This window comes from Leopardus geoffroyi, chromosome A2 (assembly GCF_018350155.1).
Source record: "Leopardus geoffroyi isolate Oge1 chromosome A2, O.geoffroyi_Oge1_pat1.0, whole genome shotgun sequence".
NCBI lineage: Eukaryota > Metazoa > Chordata > Mammalia > Carnivora > Felidae > Leopardus > Leopardus geoffroyi.
Genome location: NC_059331.1, coordinates 11,552,125 through 11,579,461, shown reverse-complemented (window position 1 = coordinate 11,579,461; position 27,337 = coordinate 11,552,125). Strand labels below are relative to the sequence as shown.

The following is a 27,337-nucleotide window of genomic DNA, read 5'->3' as shown; positions in this document are numbered from 1 at the left end:
AATAATGAACAAGGCAGATGGGACTCCTGTCCTCATGGAGCTTACACTCTAGCGGAGGAGGCAAGTAAATGTGCAACTGAAAGATGGATGTCTGCATGGCTGGGTGAAAGGGTGTGTGCAGGGATAGGTGGATGCTTGCTGGGTTGTATGGATAAGTAAGTATTTACTTATGTGGTGGGCGGCTGGGCAGGTAGATGGGATGTGGATGGGTGGACTCAGTGGGTGTTCAGATGGGTTGTGGGGATTCAGGTGGGTGGCTAGCTGGCTCACAGGACCAGATGTTGGTTGAGTGGTGGATGGATGAGGGGGTAGATGGGAAGTGGAATGGGTGGTTTGAGTGGGTGTTTAGATGGATGGGTGGATAGGTGGTTAGTTGATTGAATGGATAGATGAGTGCTTGATTGGTTGAGTGTGTGGATGAATGAGTGGGGAGATGAATGGGTGGTTGAACCAGTGGATAGGTGGTGGATGGGAGAAGGCCACAGACTTCTTATGTATTCACAACGGGGTAGTTCTAGAGGCTGTGATCCTTGGGGTTGGATGGAGAAAAGGGGCTTAATATTGGGGACCTAGGGCAGCTCTAGGGGCATGGAGGCGCTGAAGTCCAGCGTGGATAATGGGAAAGGAGGGAGAAGGCTTGTGGTTGGAAGGTAGCTGACTGGGGGCAAGGGACTGAAGGATAAGGATTGGCTGGGTGGAGTTCTCAGTGACCTATAAATGACTCATGGGGGAACTTCTCTGCCCCCTCCTCACTCTTCTGCTGCTATTAGCAGGCCTAGCATTGGAAGAACCAGTAGGGTGATGAGAAGCTATTGGGGGCAGGGGGACAAGTGTGTTGTCATGGAAACAGACCCTCTCCCTGGACTCTCAGGCCGCGCGGGCCCTTTAAGTGTGACCCGCCTGGCCACTCCCAACATGGCGGCGCGCCCGCTGACCGCCCCCCCCCCCCCGGGCGGCACGGGGGGGGGGGAAGGGGGGGCCTGGACCTCCCCATCATGGCGGCGCGGCGGGGCTGTCGCGCTGAGGTCACGGCGGCGCGCCGGGGGGGCGGGGCGGCGGGGGGAGCGATTTAAAGGGACAATGTCCCCCGAGCGGTGGAGGCGGCGGCGGCTGCGGAGGCCGCGGCACCGGCACCGGGAGCGGCAGCGGCGGTAGCGGCAGCGACGGCCGCACCGAGGAGGGAAGCTTCGAACCCCGGCGCCTGGCCGGCGGCGCCGCCTCCCCGGTGAGGCCCGGCCCGGCCTGGGGAGCCCGCGGGCGGGGCGGAGCCGGAGCGGGGAGGGGGAGGCCAGGGCCGGGCCGGGACAGGCGGGACCCCCCGGGGCGGGGGGCGGGGGCGGGGCCTGCAGGGGCGGGGCCTGGTCGGGGGCGGGGCCGTTCCGGTGGGGGGGAGGAGCGGGGGTCTTGGGGCAGGTGTCCCCCCCCCCACCTCGGCGCGTCCCACGGGGTCTCCCGCCCCGAAGTGCACGGGCGGAGGGAGCGTCTCCCGGACCCTGACCCAACGAGGGGTGCGCTGGCGCGGCGCCGCCCCCACCCCTGCGACCCCCGGGGGGCGTCCAGGCGGGAGGCCCCTTCCCACGCTGCCAAAGTGCTCCGAAGTTGCGGTCCCGCCTGTTCCCCGCGGGCAGTGCCCACCCGGTGGGCACCCGCAGGTGCTTCCTCTGGGCCTGGGTAGGGACCCCCGCCACGACTGCCAGGCCACGGACTGGCCCCCTGGGAGCCCCCAGGCCCCCGAGGGCAGCGCCTGCAGCCAGGCCTGGAGCCCGGGCCCCGCCCCGGTTGCCTGGGCCCGGCCTCCCCACCATCTCCCTGGGGAGGGCGCCTCATTCCTGCCCTTCACTTTCCGCCGTTACCTTGAAGGTATTTATAGGTGGAGAGGACAGCACCCACCCCCTCACACACTCGGCCTCCCCAGGGTCCTCATTTCTGGACCAGGAGCCCCATCCGTCGTTTTTGTCCGCAGACTAGAGAAATCTTGGGAGGGTGGGATGAAGAAGCCCAGGCTGGGTATGCATGAGGGAGTGTTGGGGAGAAGAGAAGGGGTTAATGCTGGGGTCACTTAAGGCTGTGGGTGAGGGAGAAGGGTTAATGCTGGAGAACCCTAAGGTCCTTCGAGGATAGGGGTCAGAGTGTGGGAAAAGTGCAGAGGTAATGATGGGAGCACTTGAGATAATGTATAGGATCAGAGTGTAGAAGTGGCTGGGATCCATGCTAAAGCAGGGACAGAGGGTCTGCATGTACATGGAAGTGAGGGCACAATTGGGGAAAGTGCAGTAGAGCATGAGTGAGAGGAGGCATCTGGGAGAAGCGATAGGATGAATGCTGGAAGAAAACAAGGTCCATGAATTTGCATGTGTGAAAAATGGGGTAAACTGAGGCAGCACAGAGCAGGAGCTGTGTAAAGAGGAGTTACCCGTGGGGAGACTGAGTCATACGGAAGATAGGGGCCATCTGGGTTACAATGCATATGGACAGGGCCTCAGCACCATTTACTTAGCTCTCCTGGGCTGGGAGGGAAACTGAGGCACTGAGTAGCAAGGGTGAGGACTGGAACTTCGAGGGAGGAGAAACTAAGGCAGCATCCCTTTCTCACCTCTCCTGAGCACCTGTCTCTCTGCCCCCAGACTTACAATGCCTTGCTGAGCCAGACCAGCAATTGAGTGGAGCCAGGCAGACAGCATCCATGGATGGGCCCCTGGCAGGCGGCCTGGCCGCCCCAGATCGTCCTCGTGGCCCCGAGAGACTGCCAGGCCCAGCACCGAGGGAAGACATCGAAGGTGGGGCCGAAGCTGCTGAGGGGGAAGGTGGCATCTTCCGGTCCACCCATTACCTGCCTGTCACCAAGGAGGGACCCCGAGACATTCTGGATGGCAGAAGTGTCATTTCTGGTAAGAGAGTGGGCCCTGCGGCCCTGGGGGAGCATCCAGCCTGGTCCCTGAGGTTCAGAGAGGGCTAGGTCACCCAGCCCAGCAGGGGTTGGGATGGGATTCTGATTCTGCTTGGGTCCGGAGCCTTCTCTTTGTGCTCTGCTTATTTTCCCATTTTATGGTTGTGAAAACAGACCTGATGAATGCCCTCCCCCCACAGGGGGTGGCAAGGAGCTGGGGCTTGAACTCGGGTCGGCCTGGTTCCCTCTTCTGAGCTCGTTAATTGGATACAAGTGCACAGCTTAGCACCCTGAGCAGCCCACTTGTTCCCCAGGTGAACCCCAGTCCCATCAGTCTGTCCCAGCTCCCTCTTGCTACACTGTCGGTGAGTCCTGCTCCTGAGCCACAGGTTAAAACAGCTTGTGCCCTCTAGTGGCCGGGGAGAGACTGGCTAGTCGGGGACACCAGCTGCCCCTTTGTGCCTCAGTTTACCCAGCAGAAGGGGGTCTCATACTGTCCCCACCTCCAGATTTGTTATTCATTCATTAAATACTCAGCAACTACTATGGTGTCAGGATGTTTTCTAGGTGCTGGGGATACAGCCATGAACAAAAGAGGCAAAACTCCCTTCCTACAAGAGGCCTGACATCCTAGCGACAGGCAATAAGCAACTATATAAATAACGTGAGGGCAGGTAGTAACAGGTGCCGTAAAGGTTTTACATAGAGTGCTAGGATCATGCCCGGAGGACCTGGGAAACCTCCCTGAGTGGGTGGAATTTGAATGGAGCATTGAAAGAATGGTGGGAAGGACAAGCCAGGTGGGGGAAACAGCAGGCGCAAAGGTCCTGTGGTGAGGTGGAGCCTGGTGTGTTCAAGGACCAGGCAGGAGCAGCAGAGTGATGGGGGCAGTGCAGGCTGATGCACCAGATGTCTCCCTTCATCTCCTTGGCCTGCCCTACAGGCCTTGGTTTCCAGGAACCTCCGGGTACCTCATTAGGAGTTTCCTACATGCCAAGCCCTTTATGTGATCATCTCATGTCATTCTTAAAAGATTCCTGTGGGGTAGCCTCAATTATTATCATCCCATGTTCGAGGTGGGGAGTCTTAGACCCTGAGGGGTTAAATTAGTTGCCCATGATCCCACAGCTGGCAGTAACCTGGCTTGACAGCCCTGGTCTTTAACCACCACGCTGTGTCAAGGCATCCTGGACCTGCCCCCAGCTCACCCTTAGCAATACTCATGATATTCAGATATTTACTGAGCACCTTCTTGGGGCCACACACATACAGCAACCTCACACTCATGAACCCTGCCATCTGGCTGGGAGACAAACCAGCTACCAGGTGTTATGACATAGTTGCTGTGGCTACAGTGGGTGAGGCCCAGCCTGGGGGCCATCCAGGAGTCCTGGATGAGGAGCAGACAGGCAGGGGCCATCTAGGCATCAGGCTCCACATATGCAATGGCATGGAAGTAATGGGTAGCTACTGAAGGTGTTACACAGCAGGGGACAGGGTGAGACTGAGGGCAGAGTATCACAGCTCAGGGAACCTTAGCAATCCCCTCCTCTAGATCATTCATAACCAAGGCCCAGACAGAAGGAGAGCCATGTTCCACGGCATGTAACTGGCCAGGGCAGGCCTGAGACCTTGATTTTATGAGAGCTCCAGGGAAACAGGGTCTGGGGTCCCAGAATCCTCTCTGCTTCTGAGGAGCTGGTCAGTTCTCTACCTGGCAGAAGCCCCAGGTCTGGCAAGAGAGGGGGAAGGTAAGTAGGTAGGTGCGTCCTCCCTCCCTCCAGGGAATCAGCCAGGCTCCAGTGCATGTCCCTGGAGAGGAGGGGGATGTGGCTGCCAAAGGGGGCCAGGCCCACCCTAAATGATGTCCTTGAGTGGATGGGGGCTTGGGGCAGGGGTGGCTTGACTTGGTTGGGGGGGGGGGGGCGGGCGTCACAGCCTGGAGGTTAGATGAGGGCCTGGGCTTGGGATGCAGCGCCTCCCCTGCTGTCCTCTCAGCCTGCTCGACCCCCCTTCCTGGCTTGGGCACCTGCCCTAGGAGTCTTGTGATGTCTATAAATAGGAACAGCCTCTGGGGCTGCTGTTCCACCCTGAAGCCTGGGCCTTCCCTCACCCTGCCCCTGCCCTTGGAGCCCCCCAAAGGTACCCCTGGAGTGGCTACTTCCAAACTTCTCTGTCTGCACACGTATGCGTCCACTGCCTTCTCTGTCCTCCATTATGCCTATTGACTTGGAGCCCCCACAGCCTCCTTGCAGCCCCCGCCTGATGTTTGGCCTCTCTCTCCTCGGCCTCCTGGGTGCAGCCAAGGCTTAGGGGGCTGAGATGGTCCACAAGGATTGATGGGAGTCTGGTGCGTGCCTGGCATTGGGACCGGGGGCCAGGGAATGAACGACATACTATTTCTGCCCTTGCGTGGGGCCCCAGGCTGGGGAGGAAATCAGAGCATGGAGTGAGCTCTGGGTCCAGCCTCCAGCTTCCAACCTGGGATACCTCCAAGCCAACCCCGACCCCCGTCCCAGGCACCCTCACAGCCCTTCCTTCCTCCCACCGCCGCCTCTCCGGATGGAGCATGTACTGTGTGATCTTCTTGGCATCCGTCGCTGGCCCTGCGAGATGGGTGGTAGCTGTTCCCTTTATACAGAGGAGGAAACAGGTGGGAAAGGTGTGCCCTTCAGTCACCACTGGGCCTTGAACTTGGATCTGTCTGCCTCCAAAGTCTAGATTCATGGTCACTCTGCCAAGCTGCCTGGCTTGGGGTTCAAGCTGCAAATGGACACCCTTCTCATTTTCCTTCTCTCATTTTCAAACCCTCTTGGGGACCCCCAAGATAGCAGGAGTCCATGAGGGCCCCTTGGCATGGCCACTGCCAAGGGCTGCATCTGGGCACCTCGTCCGACCTGTAGGGACTTCTGGATCCCCTCTGGCCATGGAGGCCTCTGGGCAAGCCCCCCAGCCCCCAGGTGTCTTGGACACGGGGCCCTGCTTGGCCTGCTTCCTCCAAAATGCTGCCACTAAAAATAGGAGCCTCGCTGGAGCTGCTCAAAGAGGCCAACACAGCCCCCTGGCTCATGGAATCCTTAGACAACGCCAATCACAGAATCAACGAATCTGGGACGCCCAGAATCTCCAGAGCTGGGGTCCCAGAATCTCAGAAGCAGGATGCCCGCACCCTCAGACCTGCACCTCTAGGCTGTGCGGGGGCTTGGTGCCACTGAATTGCTTGCCCTCCCCTGAGTAGCTCACATTTATGACTCCTGTGTTCTCAAGAGACCCCATTTTTTGAGATCTCTGTCCCTTGGCTGGTCCAGGCCTTGCTTTCCCAACCCTCACACCTTCAACATGCACCTCATCCTTCCGCCCTGACACTGGCCCCTGCAGTCGAATGTAACCCTGGTCTGGCCCTGCTCCCCATCCGTCTACTCTAGGGGTCCTCAAATGGGGGCGGTTCTGCCTGCAAGGGGCCTTTTGCAATGTCTGTAGACATTTTTGGTTGTCGTGATGGCAGGGCCAGGGGCTGGGGGCCGGGGGGGTGGGTGGTGCTCCTGGCACCCGGGGGGGAGAGGCCAGGGATGCCGCTCAGTGTCCTACACCACACAGAGAATCATCCGACCCTACACGCGGATAGTGCTGAAGTTGAGAAACTGCTCTAGAAATGCAAATTTATGTACCCCCATCACCACCCTCCCCTTCCAGAGGCCATGTGACAGTCACAGCCCTTTTCTCAGGCTCAGCAGAAAGACCCTCAGCCAGTGACCACAACTTTCTGATTCCCCACATCATCCCTGATGGCACTTTTAATTCTTTGGCTCCTGTCAGCTCTCAATTTCCTGGGCAAATTGAACCGTGGGGGATCAGACAAAGAGCTAGCCCTGGACCATCCTCCAATTGAAGTTAATCCAGCAATTGCATCTGTCAGGCTCTGGACGGGGCACAAGTTCCCCCGTGTGTTAACCTTGGCCCAGGCAATTGGCCTGCACCCCAACTGGCACGTTCACCCACGTCAGGCGAGTGCGGCGGGCAGAGGAGGCACAGGCCAGGATTCCTGTGGTCGCTCCAGGCGTTGGCTCCACAGGCGGATAATGGAGAGTTGGCTCTATCTGTGTAAGGGGTCCCAGGAGGGGATTTGATTCTAGGACTGAGGCCTGGAAGGGGGCCTGGGAGGCAGGGATAGGCCCTTTGCAGCTCGGGCTTAGGGCTCCTCACTCATCAACTGGCAAGTATTGGTTGCACACTTGCTGTGTGCCAGGCACTGGGATGCGGCAGTGAAGGAGGCTGAAAAAGTCCCTGCCCTCAGGGGGAGCTTACCTGTTTGCAGGGACTCGGGGAAAGCAGTCATCCATAGTGGAACAAGGCAATTTCAGAGAGTTCAAAGACAGAAATGAAACAGGAGACAAGAGAGAAAGTCATAGGGGCTCACTTTGGTCAGTGGCCAGGGAAGGACTCTCCAGACAGAGGAAATAGCCAATGCAAAGGCCCTGGGGCCAGAAAGGGTTGGGTGAGCTTGAAGCCTCAAGAGGAGTCAGGACAGAGTGAGTGAAGGTCAAAGACAGGGAGCTGAGGCTGGAGAGACCTGCTGTGGAGGTCCGACCTCTCAGGGCTTTGCAGGTAGTGGTTGGGAATCTGGCTTTTATTATAGGTATGATGAGAGGTCAGGTGAGTTTTAACCAGGGTGTGATTTTTAAAAATCACCCTGGTTGCTGGGTGGGGGCAAAGAGAGGAGGGTTAAAGGCAGGACACCCCGTGGGTCCCCCAAGAGACTCTTCCAAAGAAACCCCTTTCAAGGCTCAGGAGTGCAGAGGCCAAAGGCCTCTCAGGGGAGAGGGGTGGGGAGCCGGCTAGGCCCTTCCGAGGTGCCCGGCAGGGCTCCCGGAGCTGGGGTGTTGTGAAGGACCCCGGCCAGGGGGACCCCAGCCCCTCAGGGTCTCCCCTCTCTGTTGCAGACGGGCAGCCCCATCCCGGCCTCAGCGAAGCCCTCCCCCGTGCCACCTCCGCCACCCATCGGATCAGCAGCTGGTGAGTGCCACGCTGGCCCTGACGTCAGGGAGGGCAGGGGGGCAAGCAGGATGTGCCTAGGCCCAAAAGAAGCCCCCTGGGGAGTGAGAAGGGGAAAGGAGGGAATCAGGAGGCCAGGCAGGAGGAGGTGGCTCCCCGCAGACAAGCCCCTGGGCGTGTGCAGGGGGTGGGGAAGACTGGGATGAACACAGACAGTCAACTCTCATTATCCCTGCCAGGAGCAGGGCCAGAGGGACAGGAGCCTGAAGGTTAGACCCTGGGAGTCCTGTCTCTGCCAGGTGGCCCTTAGCCTGATGCCAGGCCTCTCTAAGCCTCAGTTTCCCCATCTGCAAAATAGAGTCCCTAAGATGCATCTCACAAGCTGGCCTTGAGGACCCAAGGGAGGTGGGACAGGAGCAGGAAGTGACAGCAGTGGTGACAGCAGGGACCCTGTATTAAGTCTTGGTGGGTGCTAATATGCAAATAATAGTTGTACCGGGTTAAATGATAGCTTTGGCACAGCCACTGAATCTTTGCCATGGCCCTGGGGGGATGGTACTGTTAGTATCACATGTCACCGATGGGGCTGAGAGAGGTGACCCCCTGCTTTCCGCTCAGCCTCTTGGCGGAGCCATGTGTTCACCTGTTTGGTGGACACGATCGATAGCCCCTCTTGGAGGCAGGGTCCTGAAAATGAAGGGAGATTTATCAGGGACAGTGATAAGAAGAACCCATGTTGGCTGTGGGCTCACCAGGAGCCAGGCGTCTGGTGAAGCGAAGCATTCCCCCCAGCACTGAGCTGTGTCCTCCTCTCCTTACACTTCACGGGGTCAAGGCCCCCATTTGAAGGATCGTAGCTGTGATTGTTTACAACAAATTTTTTTTTTTTTTAACATTTATTCATTTTTGAGAGACAGAGAGAGATGGAGCGTGAGTGGGGGAGGGGCAGAGAGAGAGAGGGAGAAACAGAATCCAAAGCAGGCTCCAGGCTCCAGGCTCTGAGCTGTCAGCACAGAGTCTGACACGGGGCTTGAACCCACCAACTGCAAGATCATGACCTCAGCCAAAGTCTGGTGCTTAACCAACCAAGCCACCCAGGCGCCCCACAGCTGTGATTATTTAAATGAGCACATACCTCATGTAAACTTTCCTTTGATTATGGATACGAGAAAGCTCCTTAGGTGCTGCATAAGGCTCCTGGTTTTTGGGACTTGTCCCCATTTGTAGGATTGGAAAACTGAGGCCTGGTGAGGTTGCTTTGCCTTCCCCCTTCCACCAAAGAAGGCCAGGGTCCTTGGGGCTAGAGGCTGATCAGGATCCTTCCACCATTCCTGACTCCACCCTTCCTGGAAGGGAGCTGCAGGGGAAAAGTGCATTCCCTTGAGTTGTTTACGCCACAGAGTTGCACCAAATTTGCTGGAGAGGTGAGACTAGATGAACTAAATCACCCCAGTTTGGGGGCACAGATCAGAGCCTTGGGCCCTCCTGGGGGACAGATGAGAGTTGACTGTGCCACCAGACTTGAGGACATGCCTTGTGACCCTGGTGTGACCCCTGATAGACCCTGTACACTCTCCCACCATGCAATGGGGCTGGGCTATATAGACAGGTGCAGCCTGGGAGCTGGATGTGTTTTCTGGTCTAACAGCTCTGGATGCGCCACCCGCACTCCCCATACCTCCCCACCCTCACCTCCATGTTCCCGGCCCCTCTGAGGTTGCCCTTGGGCTGGGTCTCTGGGGCTTGTCTCAGAGCCTACGAGGATCCCTTCCCCTGCCCAAGGAAGGGAGACTGAGTCCCATGGCTAACCTGTCCCAATTGGCACTTCCTTGCAGTTGCTGGGATGGAGGCAGCCTGGACTTCCAGCCGGGCTCCCCACCACCCCACCTCCTGGGCCACTTCCCTGGCCCCCCTGATGGCCAGGGGACCTGGGAGCACCCCCTGGTCCAGGAAGCCAGGGAGGGCCTCACATCTGAGCAGAGGTTCGAGGACTCGGTCATTGTGAGAACCATGAAACCCCACATTGAGCTCGAGGGCTCTAGAAGGTTCTTGCACCATCAGGGTGAACCGAAGCTCTTGGAGAAGGCCCCCCGGGGCCACCCCAGGTTCGACTGGCTCCGGGACACAGATGAGCAGGCCCCACCCCAGGATGCAGGGCTGCACCGGGACCTGCCACCCCAGCCCCTGCCCCTCACCTCCTTCAGGACAGTGCTCGTGCCGGTGGAAGATAGCGCTAAGTCATTGGATGTGACGGTGGTGGACACTAGGGAGCACCTGGCGGACCTTGAAGGGCTGGCCCAGCCATCCGACTGGGGCCTGCCCAGGTCAGCCTCGGAGGTGGCCACGCAGACCTGGACAGTGAACTCGGAGGCGTCCGTGGAGCGGCTGCAGCCACTGCTGGCCCCGGTCCGGACGGGACCCTACCTGTGCGAGCTGCTGGAGGAGGTGGCCAAGGGGGTGGCCAGCCCAGATGAGGACGAGGACGAGGAGCCGGCTGTGTTCCCGTGCATCGAGTGCAGCATCTACTTTAAGCAGAAGGAGCACCTTCTGGAGCACATGAGCCAGCACCGCCGAGCCCCGGGCCAGGAGCCCCCCTCCGACTTGGCCCCGCTGGCCTGTGGAGAGTGTGGCTGGGCCTTTGCGGACCCCAGCGCCCTGGAGCAGCACCGCCAGCTGCACCAGGCCTCCCGGGAGAAGATCATCGAAGAGATCCAGAAACTGAAGCAGGTCCCGGGCGATGAGGGCCGGGAGGCACGGCTGCAGTGCCCCAAGTGCGTCTTTGGCACCAATTCCTCCAAGGCCTTTGTGCAGCATGCCAAGCTGCACGTGCGTGAGCTCCCGGGCCAGCCCGCCAGGGAGCCCTTTGGGGGCGGCAGCAGGGCCGGCAGCCCGGGCCCTGATGCCACCGCCCTCGCCTATCGACCCTACCGAGGCTCCTCGGGGCTCAGTGGCTGCGTTTTCTGTGGCTTCCCCGCGCCCAGCGAGAGCCTGCTCAGGGAGCACATGAGGCTCGCGCATGCCCACCCCCACTGGGAGGAGGATGCCGAGGCTTTTGAGGAGGACCCTGCCAGCCAGCCGGGCACCAGCCAGGAGGCATATGCCCGCTTCCCTGATGCTGCCGAGGACTACTTTGGCAAACCTGAGCCGCTCTTGGCCCCCACGTGGCAGGAGAACCCTGCTGGATATGACCCCAGCCTGGCCTTTGGCCCAGGCTGCCAGCAGCTAGGCATGAGGGATTTCCCACTGTCAAAGCCACTTCTGCGCGGCTCAGATCAGAGGCCCCTGGGAAGGCCAGCCTTCCCCTCACCTCTCGCATCTGCCCCCTACTCCTTACATCCCGGTAGAAACAAGAGCGTGGTCCACCCGCAGGGGCTCCCAGGCCAGCTGGGGGACCGGAGACACCCTTGGAGCGAAGAGGAGGAGGAAGACATACCGCTGGCCTCGGAAATGGACTTTTCCCCTGAAAATGGGGTCTTTCCACCCCTAGCTTCCCCTGGCCTCATCCCACAGCTGGCCCTGGACCTGAAGCGGACTTTCCGAAAAGCTCTGAGGGCAGCTGAGGCCTCTCGGGCACAGCGGCAGCAGCTCCGAGGGATGGTGCCCGTTGTGCTGGTGGCAAAGCTGGGGCCACAGGTCATGGCTGCAGCAACCCGGGTGCCCCCACGGCTGCAGCCCGAGGAGCTGGGGCTGGGGGGCACTCACCCCCTGGACTTCTTGCTGCTGGACGCGCCACTGGGCAGCCCGCTGGGGCTGGACGCGCTCTTGGATGGGGACCCGGCGGTGGCACTGAAGCATGAGGAGCGGAAGTGCCCCTACTGCCCGGATCGCTTCCACAACGGTATCGGCTTGGCCAACCACGTCCGGGGCCACCTGAACCGTGTGGGCGTCAGCTACAATGTGCGGCATTTCATCTCTGCCGAGGAGGTGAAGGCCATTGAGCGCAGGTTCTCCTTCCAGAAGAAGAAGAAAAAAGGTAGGGCGGCTTCGCTCTGGCACCCACCTCCCTCCGAGGCCCGCGAGACGTGCAGCTGGGCAGCTGAGCTCTGAACCGAGCAACCCTCACTCTAAGTCCTCCCATAGCGCCAAGCAGGGGGAAGTCAGGGCCTCCCCTTCTGGAAGACTGGGAGCCGCGGCAAAGGCCACTGCATCGGTGGAGGTGTGGGGACGCCCCGATGCCCTGGCCCTTCCAGCAGCTGGAGGAAGGAGTATGGGCAGAGGAGGCAGCCCCAGGCAGGGCATTTCACTAATGTCTTCACTCAGCGAATATTTATTGAGAGAGGTCCCCTCTGTTCCGGGCATTTGGGGGCACAGCAGGGAAGGAAATAGCAGTCCCTGCTCTCTTGGAGTTCCCGGCCCAGTAATAGGAGTGTGGGACCCTGGCCGGCCTCAGAAACCCCAGGGCAGCCTGTGAGCTATGCAGATTCCCAGGACCAGGGTTCTGATTCTGGAGATCTGTCTCCAACAGGATTGCCCTGGGTGCTTCTGACGCTGGCGAACGTGGATCCCACTTGGGGGAGGTGCTGGTGTGGTGTTTGAGAGCGTGTGTGCGCATGCGTGCATGTGTGCGCGTACACTGGGGGTCAGGGTCAGGGGGCAGACAGCCACAAAACCAGGCAGTTATGGTGGTGAGTGACCAGGGCTGTGATGGGGAAAGCCAGGGGCTGGGGAAGCTGAGAGGAGGTCCCTGACTCTGCCTGGGGCTGTTGCGGTTGGGTGGGGGGGGGGGGCAAGCAGACTCCCAGGGGAGGGGATCCCATCCATTTGGCCATTTCTTCATTCAACAAAGATTTAACTGACAGCACTGGAGTGACAGGGAGCAAAAATAGGCATGTACTGTAGACACGAGAAGGCTCTTAATCAAACGTTCACCCAAAAGATTGCAAATCCACAACTAGAGAAGTTTCTGAGGGTGGAGCCCCTGATGCGAGAGCTAAGTAGGGGGAAATCTGGAAGGCCAGGCACATAAGGCTTCTTGGAGCAGGAGTTGCGGGAGGATGTGTGAGCTCACATAGGCAGGAGTGTGAATGGGAAAGGGAGGTGTCCCGGGTCAGGGATGGCACTGGCTGTGTGATCTGTGGAGGGTGGAGGGTGGAGGGTGAGAACCCCTGGGAACGGGGATGGCTGGGGCCAGAGAGTCACCCCTCCAGGCAGCCCATGTCCTCTCTCCCTCCACAGTGGCTAACTTCGACCCAGGCACCTTCAGCCTGATGCGCTGTGACTTCTGTGGGGCTGGCTTCGACACCCGGGCCGGCCTCTCCAGCCATGCCCGGGCCCACCTGCGTGACTTTGGCATCACTAACTGGGAGCTCACCGTGTCACCCATCAACATCCTGCAAGAGCTGCTGGCCACCTCGGCTGCTGAGCGGCCCCCCAGCCCCCTGGGCTGCGAGCCTGGGGGGTCGCCTAGCGGCTTCCTGACCTCCCGCCGGCCCCGCTTACCTCTTGCAGTGCCCTTTCCACCCACCTGGGCTGAGGACCCTGGGCCAGCCTACGGAGATGGTAAGGGGAGAGGGTGCAGAGGGGGTTGGGGCCCTGACCCTCCTCAGGGGTCCAGAGAGATGGGGGTGGGGGTAGAGGGGGTCAGCCACTCTGCTTTCCTGGGAGGGTTTCAAGTCACTTTTCAAAGTATGTTGACAACTGTCCTCACAACTGCCCTGCCATGTAGGGGTTATTTCTCTTTTACTCAGGGGCTGGGCCAGGGCTGCTTCCGGACCCAGTTAGTCCCTGCCCTGCCTGACAGTGACTTTAATGCACGCTTATTCAGCTCTTACTAGGAACCAGATAGGTTCTACTTTACAAACACAAACTTATTTATATCCTGACAACAATGATATAAGGCTGGTGTTATTATAATCCCCATTTTACAGATAAGGAAACTGAGGCACAACGAAATTCATTAATTTGCCCAGGGACACACAGAAGTGGCAGAGCTGGGATTTGAAACCCTAGACAAGTCAGGCTCTACCATTCTTGGTCTTAAAAACGTCTTATATCTAGAGCAGTGCTTTCCGATAGAACTTTCTGAGATGGAAAGGTTCTCTAGATACGTGTTCTATAGGCCACCACTGGCCACCTATGGCTGTTGAGCACTTGAAATGTGGCTAGTGCAAGGTTAGTTGCAATTCGCTCAGACACTGCAGATCTAGAGTCCACATTCTAGATTTTTGTTGGTGCCTACTTTGTCTGGCAGCATTTATAACCCCTCCCGTAACTTGAGTGCTTGTGTATACTAAAGTTTCATCGTACTTATGCCTCAAAACAATTCAGTGCAGCTAAGGATTGTTGTGTTCTGGTTTTACGGAGAAAGAGACTGTGGGTCCTCTGCTTTGCCACACAGCCACAAAGCAACAGAGTGAGACTTCTGAACCATGTTCGGTGGTCTCTCCAGGGGAGGATGGCTTGGGAAATCCAGAAGTAATATTTTGGTGAAGGAGCCTGGGAATGGGCACCACTGAGGGGGCAGAAAGGTGAAGGCCCCAGCCTTGCAAAGGCTGACTTTGTGGGAGCCCTTACTGAATCTCAAAGCAGAGAACTGGGCAGTGAGGAATAGGTGGGCTCTGGGGAATGCAGGAGGTCCCTGAACAGGGGGAACTGTCCAGGGGCTGCTTGGGGCTGAGTTTCCTTCTGTTTCTCCTACCTGCAGCTTCCAGGATCCTACCTAGATCTGTACTCTGACCTCCACTAGACTCATCTGTAAGCCCCCTTACTGGCGAAGGAGACCTGAGGGTCTGCAAAGTGGAGGGTGGCACTGTCAAAGCCCCTCTCCTCCTTGGATAAGGAGACTAAGGCACAGAAAGGGCATAGTGGTTGGTGGAGGTCACAGTTTCAAAAGAGACTGGAGGGATGTGACCTCAGGCTTCTTGCCTCTGCTGAAGGCTGCCCCCAGGCATTCAGCTCACACCCCTGGCTAGGTTTGTGGTTTCTCAGGGGTGGCTGAGAAGTGGAGCTGGCTCTGAGGTTGACTGGGAGGCACAGGAGGTAGTTTGTAAGTTCCAGCCCTGCTGCCTTCTTTTTCTGTCACTCGGGTAGAGGCCTGAATGTCAGGCTCACTCTCCTTACTTGGTACCTGGGTCAGGCCACCCAGGGATGGTAGCATGTGCTCAGCAGTCAGGTTCAGCTTTGGTCAACTTGTTTCTACGAGAAGACCAATGTGCCAGTCCCTAGTTATGTGCTGATGGATCCGGCCAAGCCATTGGGGTGCCAGGATTCAGTCTGGTACTGCCCTAGCCTTGTCCGTAGGAGGGGAGGCCCTGATCAGTCTTCCAGTTAACACCTGGTGAGCAGGAGGGCTGTTAATGAGTGATTCAGAAGATCCTGGAAGTCTTGCCTTGAGGAAGGATGCCCAAGGTTAAGGCTAGGTCCTGGCACCCGCTCTGCCCTGCACAGTTGTTCTTAGAAGCATCTCCCACCTAAGTGAGCCGTAGGGGGCGGGTGCCAGGTTGGGGGCGGGACAACGGTCAGATTCTGGCCCCACCCAGCTGTCAGGGACCAGCTAGGGGCGATCGGTTTGGTGTTGGGGAGAAGCAGGTTGTGCCTGGAATGAGGTGCCGGCGGTCGTGTGGGGAGTTCCGTAGGATTGCGGGACGGCGCCGGAGGGGCTGGGGCGGGGACATTTGGATACCAGGATGATGTTGTGGGATCCTCGTAGTTGGGATCAGGTGTCTTCCAGGATCTCCGACACGGAGGGCAGTCTTCCAGGATAGGGAAAGGAACAGGGTCCCGGCGCAGTTTTCTAGCTCCAGGCGTCGGGGCTCCAGGAGCCTGAATGCTGTTAAGGCAAATGCTCGTGGCCCGAGGATTCCCATTCTAGCCTTAGGAATGTCCAGGGTTGGGGAAGAGTGTCCCAGCCCGTCCAGGCCAGGGGTGCAGTTGGCAGCCGCGCCGAGCGCGGCTTGTGTGCTTCCGCGAGCCGGTGTGCAGGCGGCTCCCTGAGGGTCCGGCCCCATCCCCCCCGCTGGCCCGCTGGGCCCGGGACAAGTGTTTCGCTCGCGGCGCTCGGCGCTCGGCCGGCCACACTGGGTGCGCCCCGAGGGGCGGGGCGGAACGGAGCGGGCTCGGCGGAGGCGCTCGGCGCTCGGCGCTCGGCTGCTCCCGCCTGGGGCGGCCGCCCCGCGTGCGCCGGAGCCAAGATGGCCGCCTCCACCGCCCAGTGCCGAGTGACAAAAGCGGAGAGCAAGGCGGCGGCGGGGCCGCGCGCGGGGGGCGCCCGGGAGCGCGCGCCCGCTGGGGCGCCCCCGCCCAGCCCCCCGAGCCCGGGCCCCGCGGCCCTCCCCGCGCCGCCGCCGCCGCCCCCGCCCCCGCCGCCGCCGCCGCCGCCGCGGGACGGGCCCAAGGCCGAGCCGGAGCCGGGGCCCGGGCCGGCGCCCGCGCCGGGTAAGAGCCCGCGCCGGGGAGGGTACGGGGAGGGCAAAGTCGGCGTTCCGCCCGCCCCCTGCCGCCGCCCCCGATGCCCGCCTTCCAGTCTGCGGGACTCCCCCTCCCCCCCCAGGCCCTCCGGTCGCGCGGGCCCCGGGCCTCCTGTCGGAGCTCGCAGTGTCCCGGGCTTCAGAAACACTCTCCGCCGCCGCTCCGTGGGACCCTCGCCCCGTCTGACAGATGTCCTCTGTCCCCCTTGGAGCCCCGGGAGCGCCCCTCGCCTCAGTCTCGGTCCCTCCGGCGCGGAAACCCACTCCAAGTCACTTCAGACACGGTCCCTACACTATCTGACAGACGCGCCCACTCCACCCGGCGACTCTGACAAAGTCCTCGGTGTCCCGTACCCCGGTGGCCTCCCCTGCCTGCCTTCTCCTTGCTTCCGTAGGACTCAGACTGAGCAGGGGACCTGCGTGGCTTCCTGCTCAGAGCACTGAACGACTTCAAAGCCCCATCTGACACACAGTTCCTTCATCCTCAGAGCTGTCTCCATGCCCTGAACGCTAAACCTGGGGCTCAGCGGGCCACTCGGGCCCCCTTCTCTGAAAAACTAGACCACGAAAACATACCTTCCTCTCCGTCTTCTGATACACAGCTCATTCAGGGAAGCTTCCTGGCCGGCCGGACGTCCCGGAAACTTCCCACAAAGTTCTGTGATTCCCACTTTTCCTGTCCGTATTCAGATCCCTGCTGGTGGAGGCTCCCCATTCTCACCTTCCCCCACTTAGGCCTCAGCTTGTGATAAGTAGACTACTTCCGAGCCCTGAGTTGTCTCGGCAGCCCCAGCTGTCTTGTCTGGTGCAGATTCCCAAGTCCTGGGAGCCTCCTCTGGAGGAGCCTCCTTCCTGTCCTTGGCTTCTCACCTCTGTGTTGCTTCTCTGGCCTCTGACCCTGGCCTTCTCTTACTGGATTCCCCTTCTGACTGCCACCTACCTGCCCCCAAGACTGACATGCTCCCCCGCACACGTTCTGCCCAGAGAGATTTGTTGTCAGATCTCCTAGGACGGGAGTCTCTGCTTACGCTGTGTTGCCCAACCAGTCTGTGTGCCGGTGTGTGGAAGCTGCTCCTAGTCCCTGCTGTCAGTGGGCAGCCTTGACATCCCTGGGTCTTACTGGTGCTGGGGGTTATGGATGGAGCCCCTGTTTTCATGGGGTGAGTCGCCTCCCAGGGTGAGAGCAGCTGCCGAGGATGAGGAAGAAGGCTCCATGCCGCCACTCTCAGTGATACGGGGGTAGACAGCTCGCACCCAGCCTGGGCTGAGCCTGTCTTCCTAACCTCACAGGCTTGGGTTCTGAGGAAAACACAATGGTGGCCATGGACTTGGGCTCCCCCCCACTCCCCAAGAAGAGCCTGCCTGTCCCTGGGCCCTTGGAGCAGGTGGCCAATCGGCTGAGCAGCAAAGTGGCTGCAGAGGTTCCTCATGGCAGCAAGCAGGAACTGCCAGATCTCAAGGGTGAGTGGCCCAGGTGGCAAGGTGGGGGTGCTGGTCAGGCTGGTCACACTCATAGGGAACTCTCGGGTCTGGGGGTTAGTGCGGGGTCAACAGCTTTCTCTTCACTTCAAGACACTGAGGAGAGATCTAGCTGTCTTCTCTCGAGCTTCTGTTGCCCTGGGCATGCATGGCCTTGAGCTGTACCCTCACTGGGCAAGGGAGGGACATCCGAGGAAAGAGCATGGTTTTCATGAGCTCACACTCAGACCCAGTTCATTTGCTGACTTTGGCCCTGGTTAGCTGTGTGATCTTTTGCATGGTATTTTCTCATCTGTGTGTTGACATTCAGATCATTATTGAGTGGTAACAGGCACTGTGCCGGACCCCAGGGATGTGAGAGGAGCAGAACAGACCTGGCGCCTGTCCTTGGAGTCATTGAAGTTGGGGAGCAGGGAGGCAGAGAAGGAGACAGGCAGGGATAAGGAAGGGCTCTGCAGAAGAGGGTGCAGGGCACCGCAGGGACTGTGGCTGGGGTCTCTAACCCAGTGTCTGGGGCATGAGTTGAGCTGCAGAGGCTGGCTGGGACAGCTCTGGAAACCGTGTGGCTGGCAGGTCAGCATTTGTGTGAACACCTGTTGCCAGGACACCCTGGTATGTTGGATATCTGAAAGGCGTTCCATTGGCTGGACCATGGAGGGCTCTGTCTCCTGCTGTGTGCCCTTGGTCACAACTCTTCCCTCTCTGAGACTCAGTTTCCTTATTTGCAAACTGGACAGGCTGATTCCTGCCTTATTAGGGTCATTTAAGGATCAGGGAGGCTTGCGGGGAGCCTGGGTGAGTGGGGTCCTTGGTGGGGGGGAGAAGTGGGAGGGCAGGGCTCAAGGGGCCTCACAGCCAGCTCTCGTGGCCTTCATCTCGCCCTCCAGCCCAGAGCCTGACCACCTGCGAGGTCTGCGGTGCCTGCTTTGAGACACGCAAGGGCCTGTCCAGCCACGCGCGCTCCCACCTGCGGCAGCTGGGGGTGGCCGAATCGGAGAGCAGCGGTGCCCCCATTGACCTCCTCTACGAGCTCGTGAAACAAAAGGGCCTGCCTGACACACCCCTTGGGTTGCCCCCAGGCCTGTCCAAGAAGTCCAACTCACCGAAGGAGGTGGTAGCTGGGGCTCCCCGGCCTGGCCTGCTTGCCCTGGCCAAACCCTTGGATGCTCCTGCTGTCAACAAGGCCATCAAGTCACCACCCGGCTTCTCCACCAAAGGCTTGGCCCACCCACCCAACTCCCCACTCCTCAAGAAGGCACCACTGGCCCTGGCGGGCTCCCCTACGCCCAAGAATCCTGAGGACAAGAGCCCCCAGCTGTCCCTGAGCCCCCGGCCAGCCTCCCCAAAGGCACAGTGGCCCCAGTCTGAGGACGAAGGGCCCCTGAACCTCAGTGAGTGCGGGTCCTGGGAGCTGAGGGAGGTCCTGGCACCGGGAGGGCTGCAGAGCCCAGGGTGGGGACGATGGGGACTGCAGCTCCTACGTCCTGGGTCCATTGGGTCAGAATTTTGGTCAGTGCGCTGTGTCTCCTGTTGGGCTGGCCATGCAGCATATTATCATCTGCCTCCCACTTTACTTTGCTGTTCCTCCCCCTGGAGGCCTGACTGTGGCTGCTGAGCCTGTCAGGGTCACCCTTGCCACTCAGGGACACTCTTGACCTCCTCTGAGCCTGAGGGTTGGGGCAGTGAAAGCAACCAGAACTCCTGTGGGCCTGGCTTCCCAGGAGGGGGATCTTGGGTCCTATAGGCAGGCAGGTGGTCCTGTAGTCGGTCCTGTCTTCACATCTTCCTGGCTGTCATGTGCAAAGGCACCTCAACTGTGCCCATAGGTGGAGCCACACCTCCTGGGCTACCTGTGGGCTTGGCAAAGTAGGGTTTGGGAAGACCCCACCCTCACCCCGACCCCCACCCCCACCCCAGGTGCAGTGAGCAGGTTTAGTGTGATGTCCCTTAGGAAGTCAGGCCTTCCCACACATTGGTGTTTGAGTCTGAGGGTGAGCCCAGGGTCTAGCCCCCTGCCCAACAGGGCACCCCAGTTGGCACCTCATGTTCTGATGAAGCTGCTTCCATTGTCTGCTGTGCTTTCAGGAGCAAGGCCCTGAGCAGGTCTGCCCTTTGCTGTATGATGCTTGGCAGCTGGGTGGGGCCCCTGCTTTGCACCCATACAGCTCCCAAAGCTGGGGTCCCAGGGAAGAGGGCCTGGGAGCATCAGATTGTACCACTGGAATTTGGCCACGCCTCTCCGCCCCATGTTCTTAAGCTCTCCACACTCACCTTGATGCCAAAGGGCTAGGCAGGGAACAGGACTTTCTGTTTCCCAAAACCTCTTAAAATAAATCTGCGGCACAAGTCTTGGACCCCGAATGGCCTGGGCAGCCTTGAATCACACCAGGTCTTCTTGCCTCAGTCCCCCAGGGCCGGCCAAGGTGGCGGCCGTGAACCCCCCCCCTGTGTTTTGTCTCCGCAGCTTTAGATAGTGACGGGGGCAGAGAGCTGGACTGCCAGCTGTGCGGTGCCTGGTTTGAGACCCGCAAGGGCCTGTCCAGCCACGCCCGCGCCCACCTGCGCCACCTGGGCGTCAGCGACCCGGACGCCAAGGGATCCCCCATAGACGTGCTCCACGGGCTCATCAGGAGGGACGGCGTCCAGATCCGCCTCCCACCCGGGCGCGGCACCCTGGCCCAGCTGGGGCGGCCTCCTCCCACCTCTGCGGCCCTCTCCTTGCTCCCCCCCCCACCGCCGGCCAAGAAGGCCAAGCTGAAGGCCGCGGGTACGGCCAGCCCCTGGGGGAAGCAGGACCTCTCGGCCGCCGCAGCCGCCGGCATTTTCTGGGCCTCTGATGTGGAGCCGTCTCCTCTCAACCTCTGTAGGTTCTCGCTTCAGCCGCTCCCTCCTCCCTGCGGGCCCTGGAGCCCCTCCCGGGGGGGTCGCAGCCCCCTCCCTACTCCTTTCCTGCTGGGGCAGGGAGTAGACAGGGGCCCTTGGCAGTGGGCTGGTTCTGCCCAGAGATCTTGCTGGCAGTTGGCTGCTAGGCCTTTTCTCCTGGCCTTTGACCTCCGTGCCTGTGACCTTCCCTGAGAATGAAGGCCAAGGGTGGGGTGCTACCTTTTGGTGTGGAAAGTGCCCGTGGTTGCCCCTGGTCTGGATGGCATTTGGCACTTAGGCTGCTACTTCCTGCCCTCTTGCCCCCTGTCCTTGTTGGGACCCGCAGAGCCGTGGAGTCTTAGTTCCATCCTTCTCTGCCAGGACCGAGGGCCCATGCGCTCTCTGGAGCCTCCCCTCGCTCCTGCTGAGTGTCTGGCCCCCACCCCGCTCAGTTCCCTCGCTTGCACCTTCCCTCCACCACCACCCCAGCCTGTGGGCGTGCTGCTGCCCATGCCCAGCCGACCAGGAGACCCACAGGCGACGGTGCTGATGGTGCCCACGATGCTAATTACTCCTTTCTCCTGCTGCAGCCTCGGGCCCAGAGCCAGCTCGAGACATCCGCTGTGAGTTCTGCGGTGAGTTCTTCGAGAACCGCAAGGGCCTGTCGAGTCACGCGCGTTCCCACCTGCGGCAGATGGGCGTGACCGAGTGGTATGTCAACGGCTCGCCCATTGACACACTACGGGAGATCCTCAAGAGACGGACCCAGTCCCGGCCTGGTGGCCCCCCTAACCCACCAGGGCCCAGCCCGAAAGCCCTGGCCAAGGTGATAGGCAGTGGAGGTCCTGGCAGCTCGCTGGAAGCCCGCAGCCCCGCAGACCTTCACCTCTCACCCCTGGCCAAGAAGTTGCCACCGCCACCAGGCAGCCCCCTGGGCCACTCACCTACTGCCTCTCCTCCTCCCACGGCCCGGAAGATGTTCCCAGGCCTGGCCGCACCCTCCCTGCCCAAGAAGCTGAAGCCTGAACAAATGCGGGTGGAGATCAAACGGGAGATGCTGCCAGGGGCCCTTCATGGGGAGCCTCACCCATCCGAGGGTCCCTGGGCGGCACCGCGGGAAGACATGGCCCCCCTGAACCTGTGTAAGTGTGACCCTGGGGCAGGGCAGTGAAAACAGGTAGAGGGGTCTCCCTGGGCCCCCTCCCCACCCTCATCCCAGCACTTCATGGGTACCCAAAGCACTCACGGTAGAAATAGAAGGGAGGATACACAGGTCTGGAGGACAAGGGGTTAGCTGTGCATTCTTGCTGTGCAGATCCCAGCTGAGCTGTTTCTTGACGCTCTTTCATCCACTCTGGGGAAGCAGAATTGTGCCATTCGATGATGGCAAAAAGATTTTTATCTCTGGGGCCATCTTTAGTTGATTGGTAGTGTCTGCCAACCAGATTCCTGGGGAGAAAGATGACAGGGGTCAGTTCGTGGTGTCTTCCACCGGCAGGAGTCTAGGCACTCTGAGTGGGCATCTGAACAGTCTTTCTGACATTCCTGGTTGCTAAGTGCTTGACATTCGGAGTCAGGTTCAAGTTAAGCGCTCAGCAGTCTAGCAATATGTGACCTTGGGCAAGTGTCTTCTTTCTGGAAATGAAGATAAGCATGGTCCAAGCTCTGTATGCTTCCAAAGTGGTATAAAGCACCCAGCACGGTGCCTGGTATGTATATAGTAGTCATACTGTGCATGTCACCGTGTTCTTTCTGCTCCAGTTGGCTGAGTCATGTACTGAGCAGGTGAGAATGGCCCAGGCCTCTCTCTCTTAGTGCTTCTGTGCATTTCATTACCAGCTGTGTGCCATGTGCTTTGAACTGCTCCCTCAAGGTGGAAGTTTCCATCTGCATTTTGCAAAGGAGGAAACTGAGGCTCAGAGGGGAAGTGGTTTGCCCAGCGTAGCCCCGCGTAACATTAAGGGGGTCACAGCCAAGCTGGCCTCTGAGCCGAGGATCAACGAAGCGCTTCTCTCACTGCTTCATGATGTCACAGGGGATCATCTTGAAGCCAGCTAGGATTTGAGGTGACAGAGCAGGCAGAAGGGCTGGATGTACACAGGGGCCCCTGGAAGTGGATGAGGGAGTGGGTCATTTGGGTCTGGGGCTGTATGGACGGGACAGTTAACACTAGCCTTGAGCTTGGAGGCTTCCCGCCGCAGCCGCCCCCTCCTTCTCCTCCCCTTCCCCCCACCCTGGACCCCCTGCAGCGTCCCGGGCAGAGCCTGTACGTGACATCCGCTGTGAGTTCTGCGGTGAGTTCTTCGAGAACCGCAAGGGCCTGTCGAGCCATGCGCGCTCCCACCTGCGGCAGATGGGCGTGACCGAGTGGTCTGTCAACGGCTCGCCCATCGACACGCTGCGGGAGATCCTCAAGAAGAAGTCCAAACCGTGCCTCATCAAGAAAGAGCCGCCTGCTGGAGACCTGGCCCCCGCCTTGGCTGAGGACGGGCCCCCCACGGCTGCTCCAGGGCCTGTGCAGGCCCCCCTGCCGCTGGCGCCAATGGCTGGCCGCCCAGGCAAACCAGGAGCTGGGCCGGCCCAAGTTCCTCGAGAGCTCAGCTTGGCGCCCATCACCGGTGCCAAGGCCACAGCCACTGGCTACCTGGGCTCAGTGGCAGCCAAGCGGCCCCTGCAGGAGGACCGCCTCCTCCCAGCAGAGGTCAAGGCCAAGACCTACATCCAGACTGAACTGCCCTTCAAGGCAAAGACCCTCCACGAGAAGACTTCCCATTCCTGTAAGCAGCCAGTGGCAGGGTCCTGGGAGGGCACCTGCCGGGGCCCACAGGGCCCAGCAGTGCTGTGCACACACTGACCCCCGGCAGGGGCCCATGGCGAGGCCCCGGTGGGAGGTGGGACTGACTCCTGACCTGGGCAGGGCCTTCTGGGCACCCTGGTTGTCTTTGGGCTGGGGCTCAGCAGCACCCCCTCTGCCTGCAGCCACCGAGGCCTGCTGTGAGCTGTGTGGCCTTTACTTCGAAAACCGCAAGGCCCTGGCCAGCCACGCGCGGGCGCACCTGCGGCAGTTTGGCGTGACCGAGTGGTGTGTAAACGGCTCACCCATTGAGACACTGAGCGAGTGGATCAAGCACCGGCCCCAGAAGGTGGGGGCCTACCGCAGCTACATCCAGGGCGGCCGCCCGTTCACCAAGAAGTTCCGCAGTGCTGGCCACGGCCGCGACAGTGACAAGCGGCCGCCCCTAGGGCTGGCACCCGGGGGCCTGGCTGTGGTGGGCCGCAGTGCTGGGGGTGAGCCAGGGCCTGAGGCTGGACGGGCAGCTGACAGTGGTGAGCGGCCTCTGGCAGCCAGCCCGCCAGGCACTGTGAAGGCTGAGGAGCACCAGCGGCAGAACATCAACAGTGAGTGCTGGTGGGAGGGGGTTTCGAGGGCGAGGGGCACCTGCCCTTAGTCACTTCCCCAGTTGCTCCACCCGTTCACCCATCTGGCCACCATCCCAACTCTTCCCCCCTCCCCAATCCTCCCCCAGGCCCAGGCAGCATCCAGTGACCAACTGTCCTGTCCTGTCCTACAGTTCCCCACCGCCTTCACACCATGCTTGTTGAAGGCAGGAACCTGCCTTCCCGGGGCTCTTGCCCTCTGGCTTATGTCTTGTCCCTCCCCGTACCTTTCCCTGCCTCAGAATTTGAGCGCCGACAAGCCCGCCCTCCAGATGCCTCTGCGGTCCGGGGGGGTGAAGAGGCCAATGATCTACAGCAGAAGCTGGAGGAGGTGCGGCAACCCCCACCCCGGGTCCGGCCGGTCCCCTCCCTGGTACCCCGGCCCCCCCAGACATCACTGGTCAAGTTTGTTGGCAACATCTACACCCTCAAGTGCAGGTACGTGGCCCCCTGGGGCGGCGGGGAAGAAAGACCACCCACCTGGGGCTTAGTCACCCAGAACCTCTGAACAGCACAGGGGTTGGTGGCAGTCAGGAGATGTAGCTTTAAGGACTGCCTCAGAGCATGGCTGGACCCAGGCTAAGGGATTCTTAACAGAGAGCGTCACCTCAGAGCATTAGGCTGGGTCCCTGAGGTTTGTAGCCAACGAGACCTGGTTTCCAGAACTGGCTCTGACACCTAATCAGCGTAGTGGCCTTGGGCAAGGGCTTCCTGCTCCAAACCTCAATGCTCCCATGTATATAATGGGGTTGACAACAGACCTACCTAATAGATTTGTCATGAAGTTTAAACAGTTGAGTATTTATGAAACACGTGAACTATGCCTGCCACATGGTAAGCACTCGACAAGTGCTTGTCTGATTAAGACAAATGAAGGTCTTAGTTCATTTTTATCAAAGTCTAGGCATCCATCAGAAGCCAGGAAACTGGGTCTGACACTTAAGGTGGCCTCAGGCCACATAGGCCAAGTCAGAAGTAAGATTCGAACCCAAGTCTATGGCATCACAGGCTCAGGTCCTGGGCCCCTGTTCTGAGAGGCCTCCCATGGGACCTCAGGCATAAGGAGTTGGGGAGGTGGGTGCCCGAGCAGGGTGGGTGTGAGTTAGTGCCTGACCCCCTTTCCCCAGCTGCCATCCTTCTGTCTTGGGGCCTGGCAGGGCAGGGTCTGCTGCTCTGGGGTCTCTGTCCTCTCAGCTCATGTGTTTCAGTCAGACGGCAGAGGGGCCATGGAAGCCCGATGGCCCTTTCCCAGTATCAGAGCCAGCAGACCTCCCTGAGCCTAGAGATGATGCGGGTCTGTAGGGGACCCTGCCATCATCCAGGGGTGGGTAGAGGAAGCCGTCCATGAAGGGCCCCTTCCCTGAAGCCCTGGGCCTGCACCGTGCACAGCGAGCCGTGGCGGGTGTGCCTGACGCCCGGGCACGTGGGCTGGGCTGCACTTCGGCCTCCCCTCTGTTCCCCCACAGGTTCTGTGATGTGGAGTTCCAGGGGCCCCTCTCCATCCAGGAGGAGTGGGTGCGGCACTTACAGCGGCACATCCTGGAGATGAATTTCTCCAAAGCGGACCCCCCACCCGAGGAACCCCGGGCCCCGCAGGCACAGACAGCGGCGGCAGAGGCGCCCTGACACAGAAGCATTCCAAATTCCCTCTCGTGCCACCTCTGTCTTCTCTTTCTCCTCCGTCTGTTCCACCCTGTCCTCCCTCTTTCTTTTCCGTTTCCAAAGGAGCAAGCCAAAACCTCAAACCGGCACCCCTTGGGGGCCGGGCACACTACAGCCGGGGCGCCAGGAGCCAGCTAGTGGCCCTTCCCCCAGCCCGAGGGCTCTGGGGCCACACACAGCGCATCTTCCTTCAGCCCACGCCCACCTGGTCCAGCAGGGGCAGAGGCCAGGTCTCTTGTGGTGGCAGCTGATCTGGTCAAGGGGAGGAAGGCCAGCGCTCCCCCGCATCTGGCAGCCAGGCGGGGCTATGTTCGCCATCCGTGGCCATTTGCAAAGACCCCAAAGACCCCTGCCCTGGTTCCCTCTTGCCCCTGTGAATATCCTCTCACACACGCACACGCAGACACAGACACAGACACACACATACATACATGCACGCACACACAGGCACACGTGCACGCACGCACGCACCTCGTGAGACCCAGGATTTGCCCTAGCCCCCCAGATCCTGAGTCAAACGACCACATCATGCCACGGTGCTTGCTCAGGGGAAGGCACGCTCCCTCTGAGGGCCTCCTGGGGCCTGGGAGCCCCCCCACTGAGCCCATGATGCCACGGAAATCCTTGTTGGCCGCCCCCCACCCCCCCAGAGGGGCCTTCCCAGCCTGGAAGAGCTCAGAGCTGACAGCTGCCTCCTGCCATGTCAAGGCCCCCCAGAGCCTTGGGGGGCTCTGGGGCCCAGGAGGGGGTGGGGATGGGACTCTCCTCCCCCACCCCCACTCCCCTCCTCCTTTTCACTGTTGCTTTCTATGTATAGCTCCCTAGACCTTTCACTTTTTTAAAAACGCGTTTTGTGTAGAGAATAAGGAACGTGGATCTTTTTATTTTGCAATCCTGGGCCAGCTAGAGACCGGGAGCTGATTGATCTTTTAACTTTTTTCAGTGGCCACATTTTGGTTATCGATGTACCTAGAAGTATGTAAATTAGATTAAATTTCTCTTCTGGAAACACCCCGGGGCAGGCGGCCAGCGTGTGTTTTTCTGTCAAGTGGACAGGCTGGCATCGTCTGGCAGCCGGGGCTGGGATCGAGCCACCTCCCCCTAGAGCTCCCGGAGGCCCTGGGTTTTCCTGTTGGCCGCCAAGCTGACCAGACCCAGCTGGGGATGAGCCCAGGTTCCCAGCTGTTGGCCCTCAGTGGCATGGTTGGTGAGGGGCTCTGGCCGGCTGGCTGGCTGGCTGGCTGGCTGGCTGGCAAAGCGGCTCCTGTGAGCAGAGGAGAGGAACCAAGGCTCTGGGCAGCTGGTCTAGGAAGGGAGCCAGGATGGAGAGAAGCAATGAAGCTGGAGGGCCCTCCAAGGGCAGGAGCGGTCCAGTGAGGGCGTGGGGGACCTGCCAGGGGAGGGAGAAGCCCACAGTTGCTGGCAGCCTTCAGAGAGCTGGGACCAGCCTGCCTTCAAGACATGTGACTTGCCTGGAGACACATGCACCCTGAACCCGAATCACACGAGGGGAGAAGGGAGCTGCTGGCTCCTTCGTGATGTTATTTATTTTCTCGCTCTGCAAATGTTTATTGAACATTTCTGAGATTTTAAGAGATTTTGTTGGCTGCTC

The 27,337-nt window shown here is 60.1% G+C and overlaps 1 protein-coding gene across 10 annotated transcripts; it reads left to right on the top strand.

Moving 5' to 3' along the window:
- The first annotated feature begins 1,045 nt into the window (after window positions 1-1,045).
- WIZ (WIZ zinc finger) lies at window positions 1,046-27,337 on the top strand. 10 transcript variants are annotated; one of them, XM_045492340.1, is made up of 13 exons: window positions 1,046-1,225; window positions 2,625-2,888; window positions 7,828-7,900; window positions 9,715-11,852; window positions 13,055-13,378; window positions 17,575-17,745; window positions 18,651-19,154; window positions 20,228-20,626; window positions 21,216-21,767; window positions 22,875-23,402; window positions 23,605-24,024; window positions 24,306-24,501; window positions 25,530-27,337. In XM_045492340.1, exons 2-13 carry the CDS (start codon window positions 2,684-2,686, stop codon window positions 25,687-25,689), a joined length of 5,670 nt encoding a protein of 1,889 aa, XP_045348296.1. In that variant the 5' UTR covers window positions 1,046-1,225; window positions 2,625-2,683; the 3' UTR covers window positions 25,690-27,337. The 10 variants fall into 10 exon arrangements, with proteins under 10 accessions (XP_045348296.1, XP_045348298.1, XP_045348299.1 ...); XM_045492341.1 differs by lacking the exon at window positions 1,046-1,225 and adding an exon at window positions 1,728-1,860; XM_045492342.1 differs by lacking the exon at window positions 17,575-17,745 and having other exon boundaries at window positions 1,070-1,225.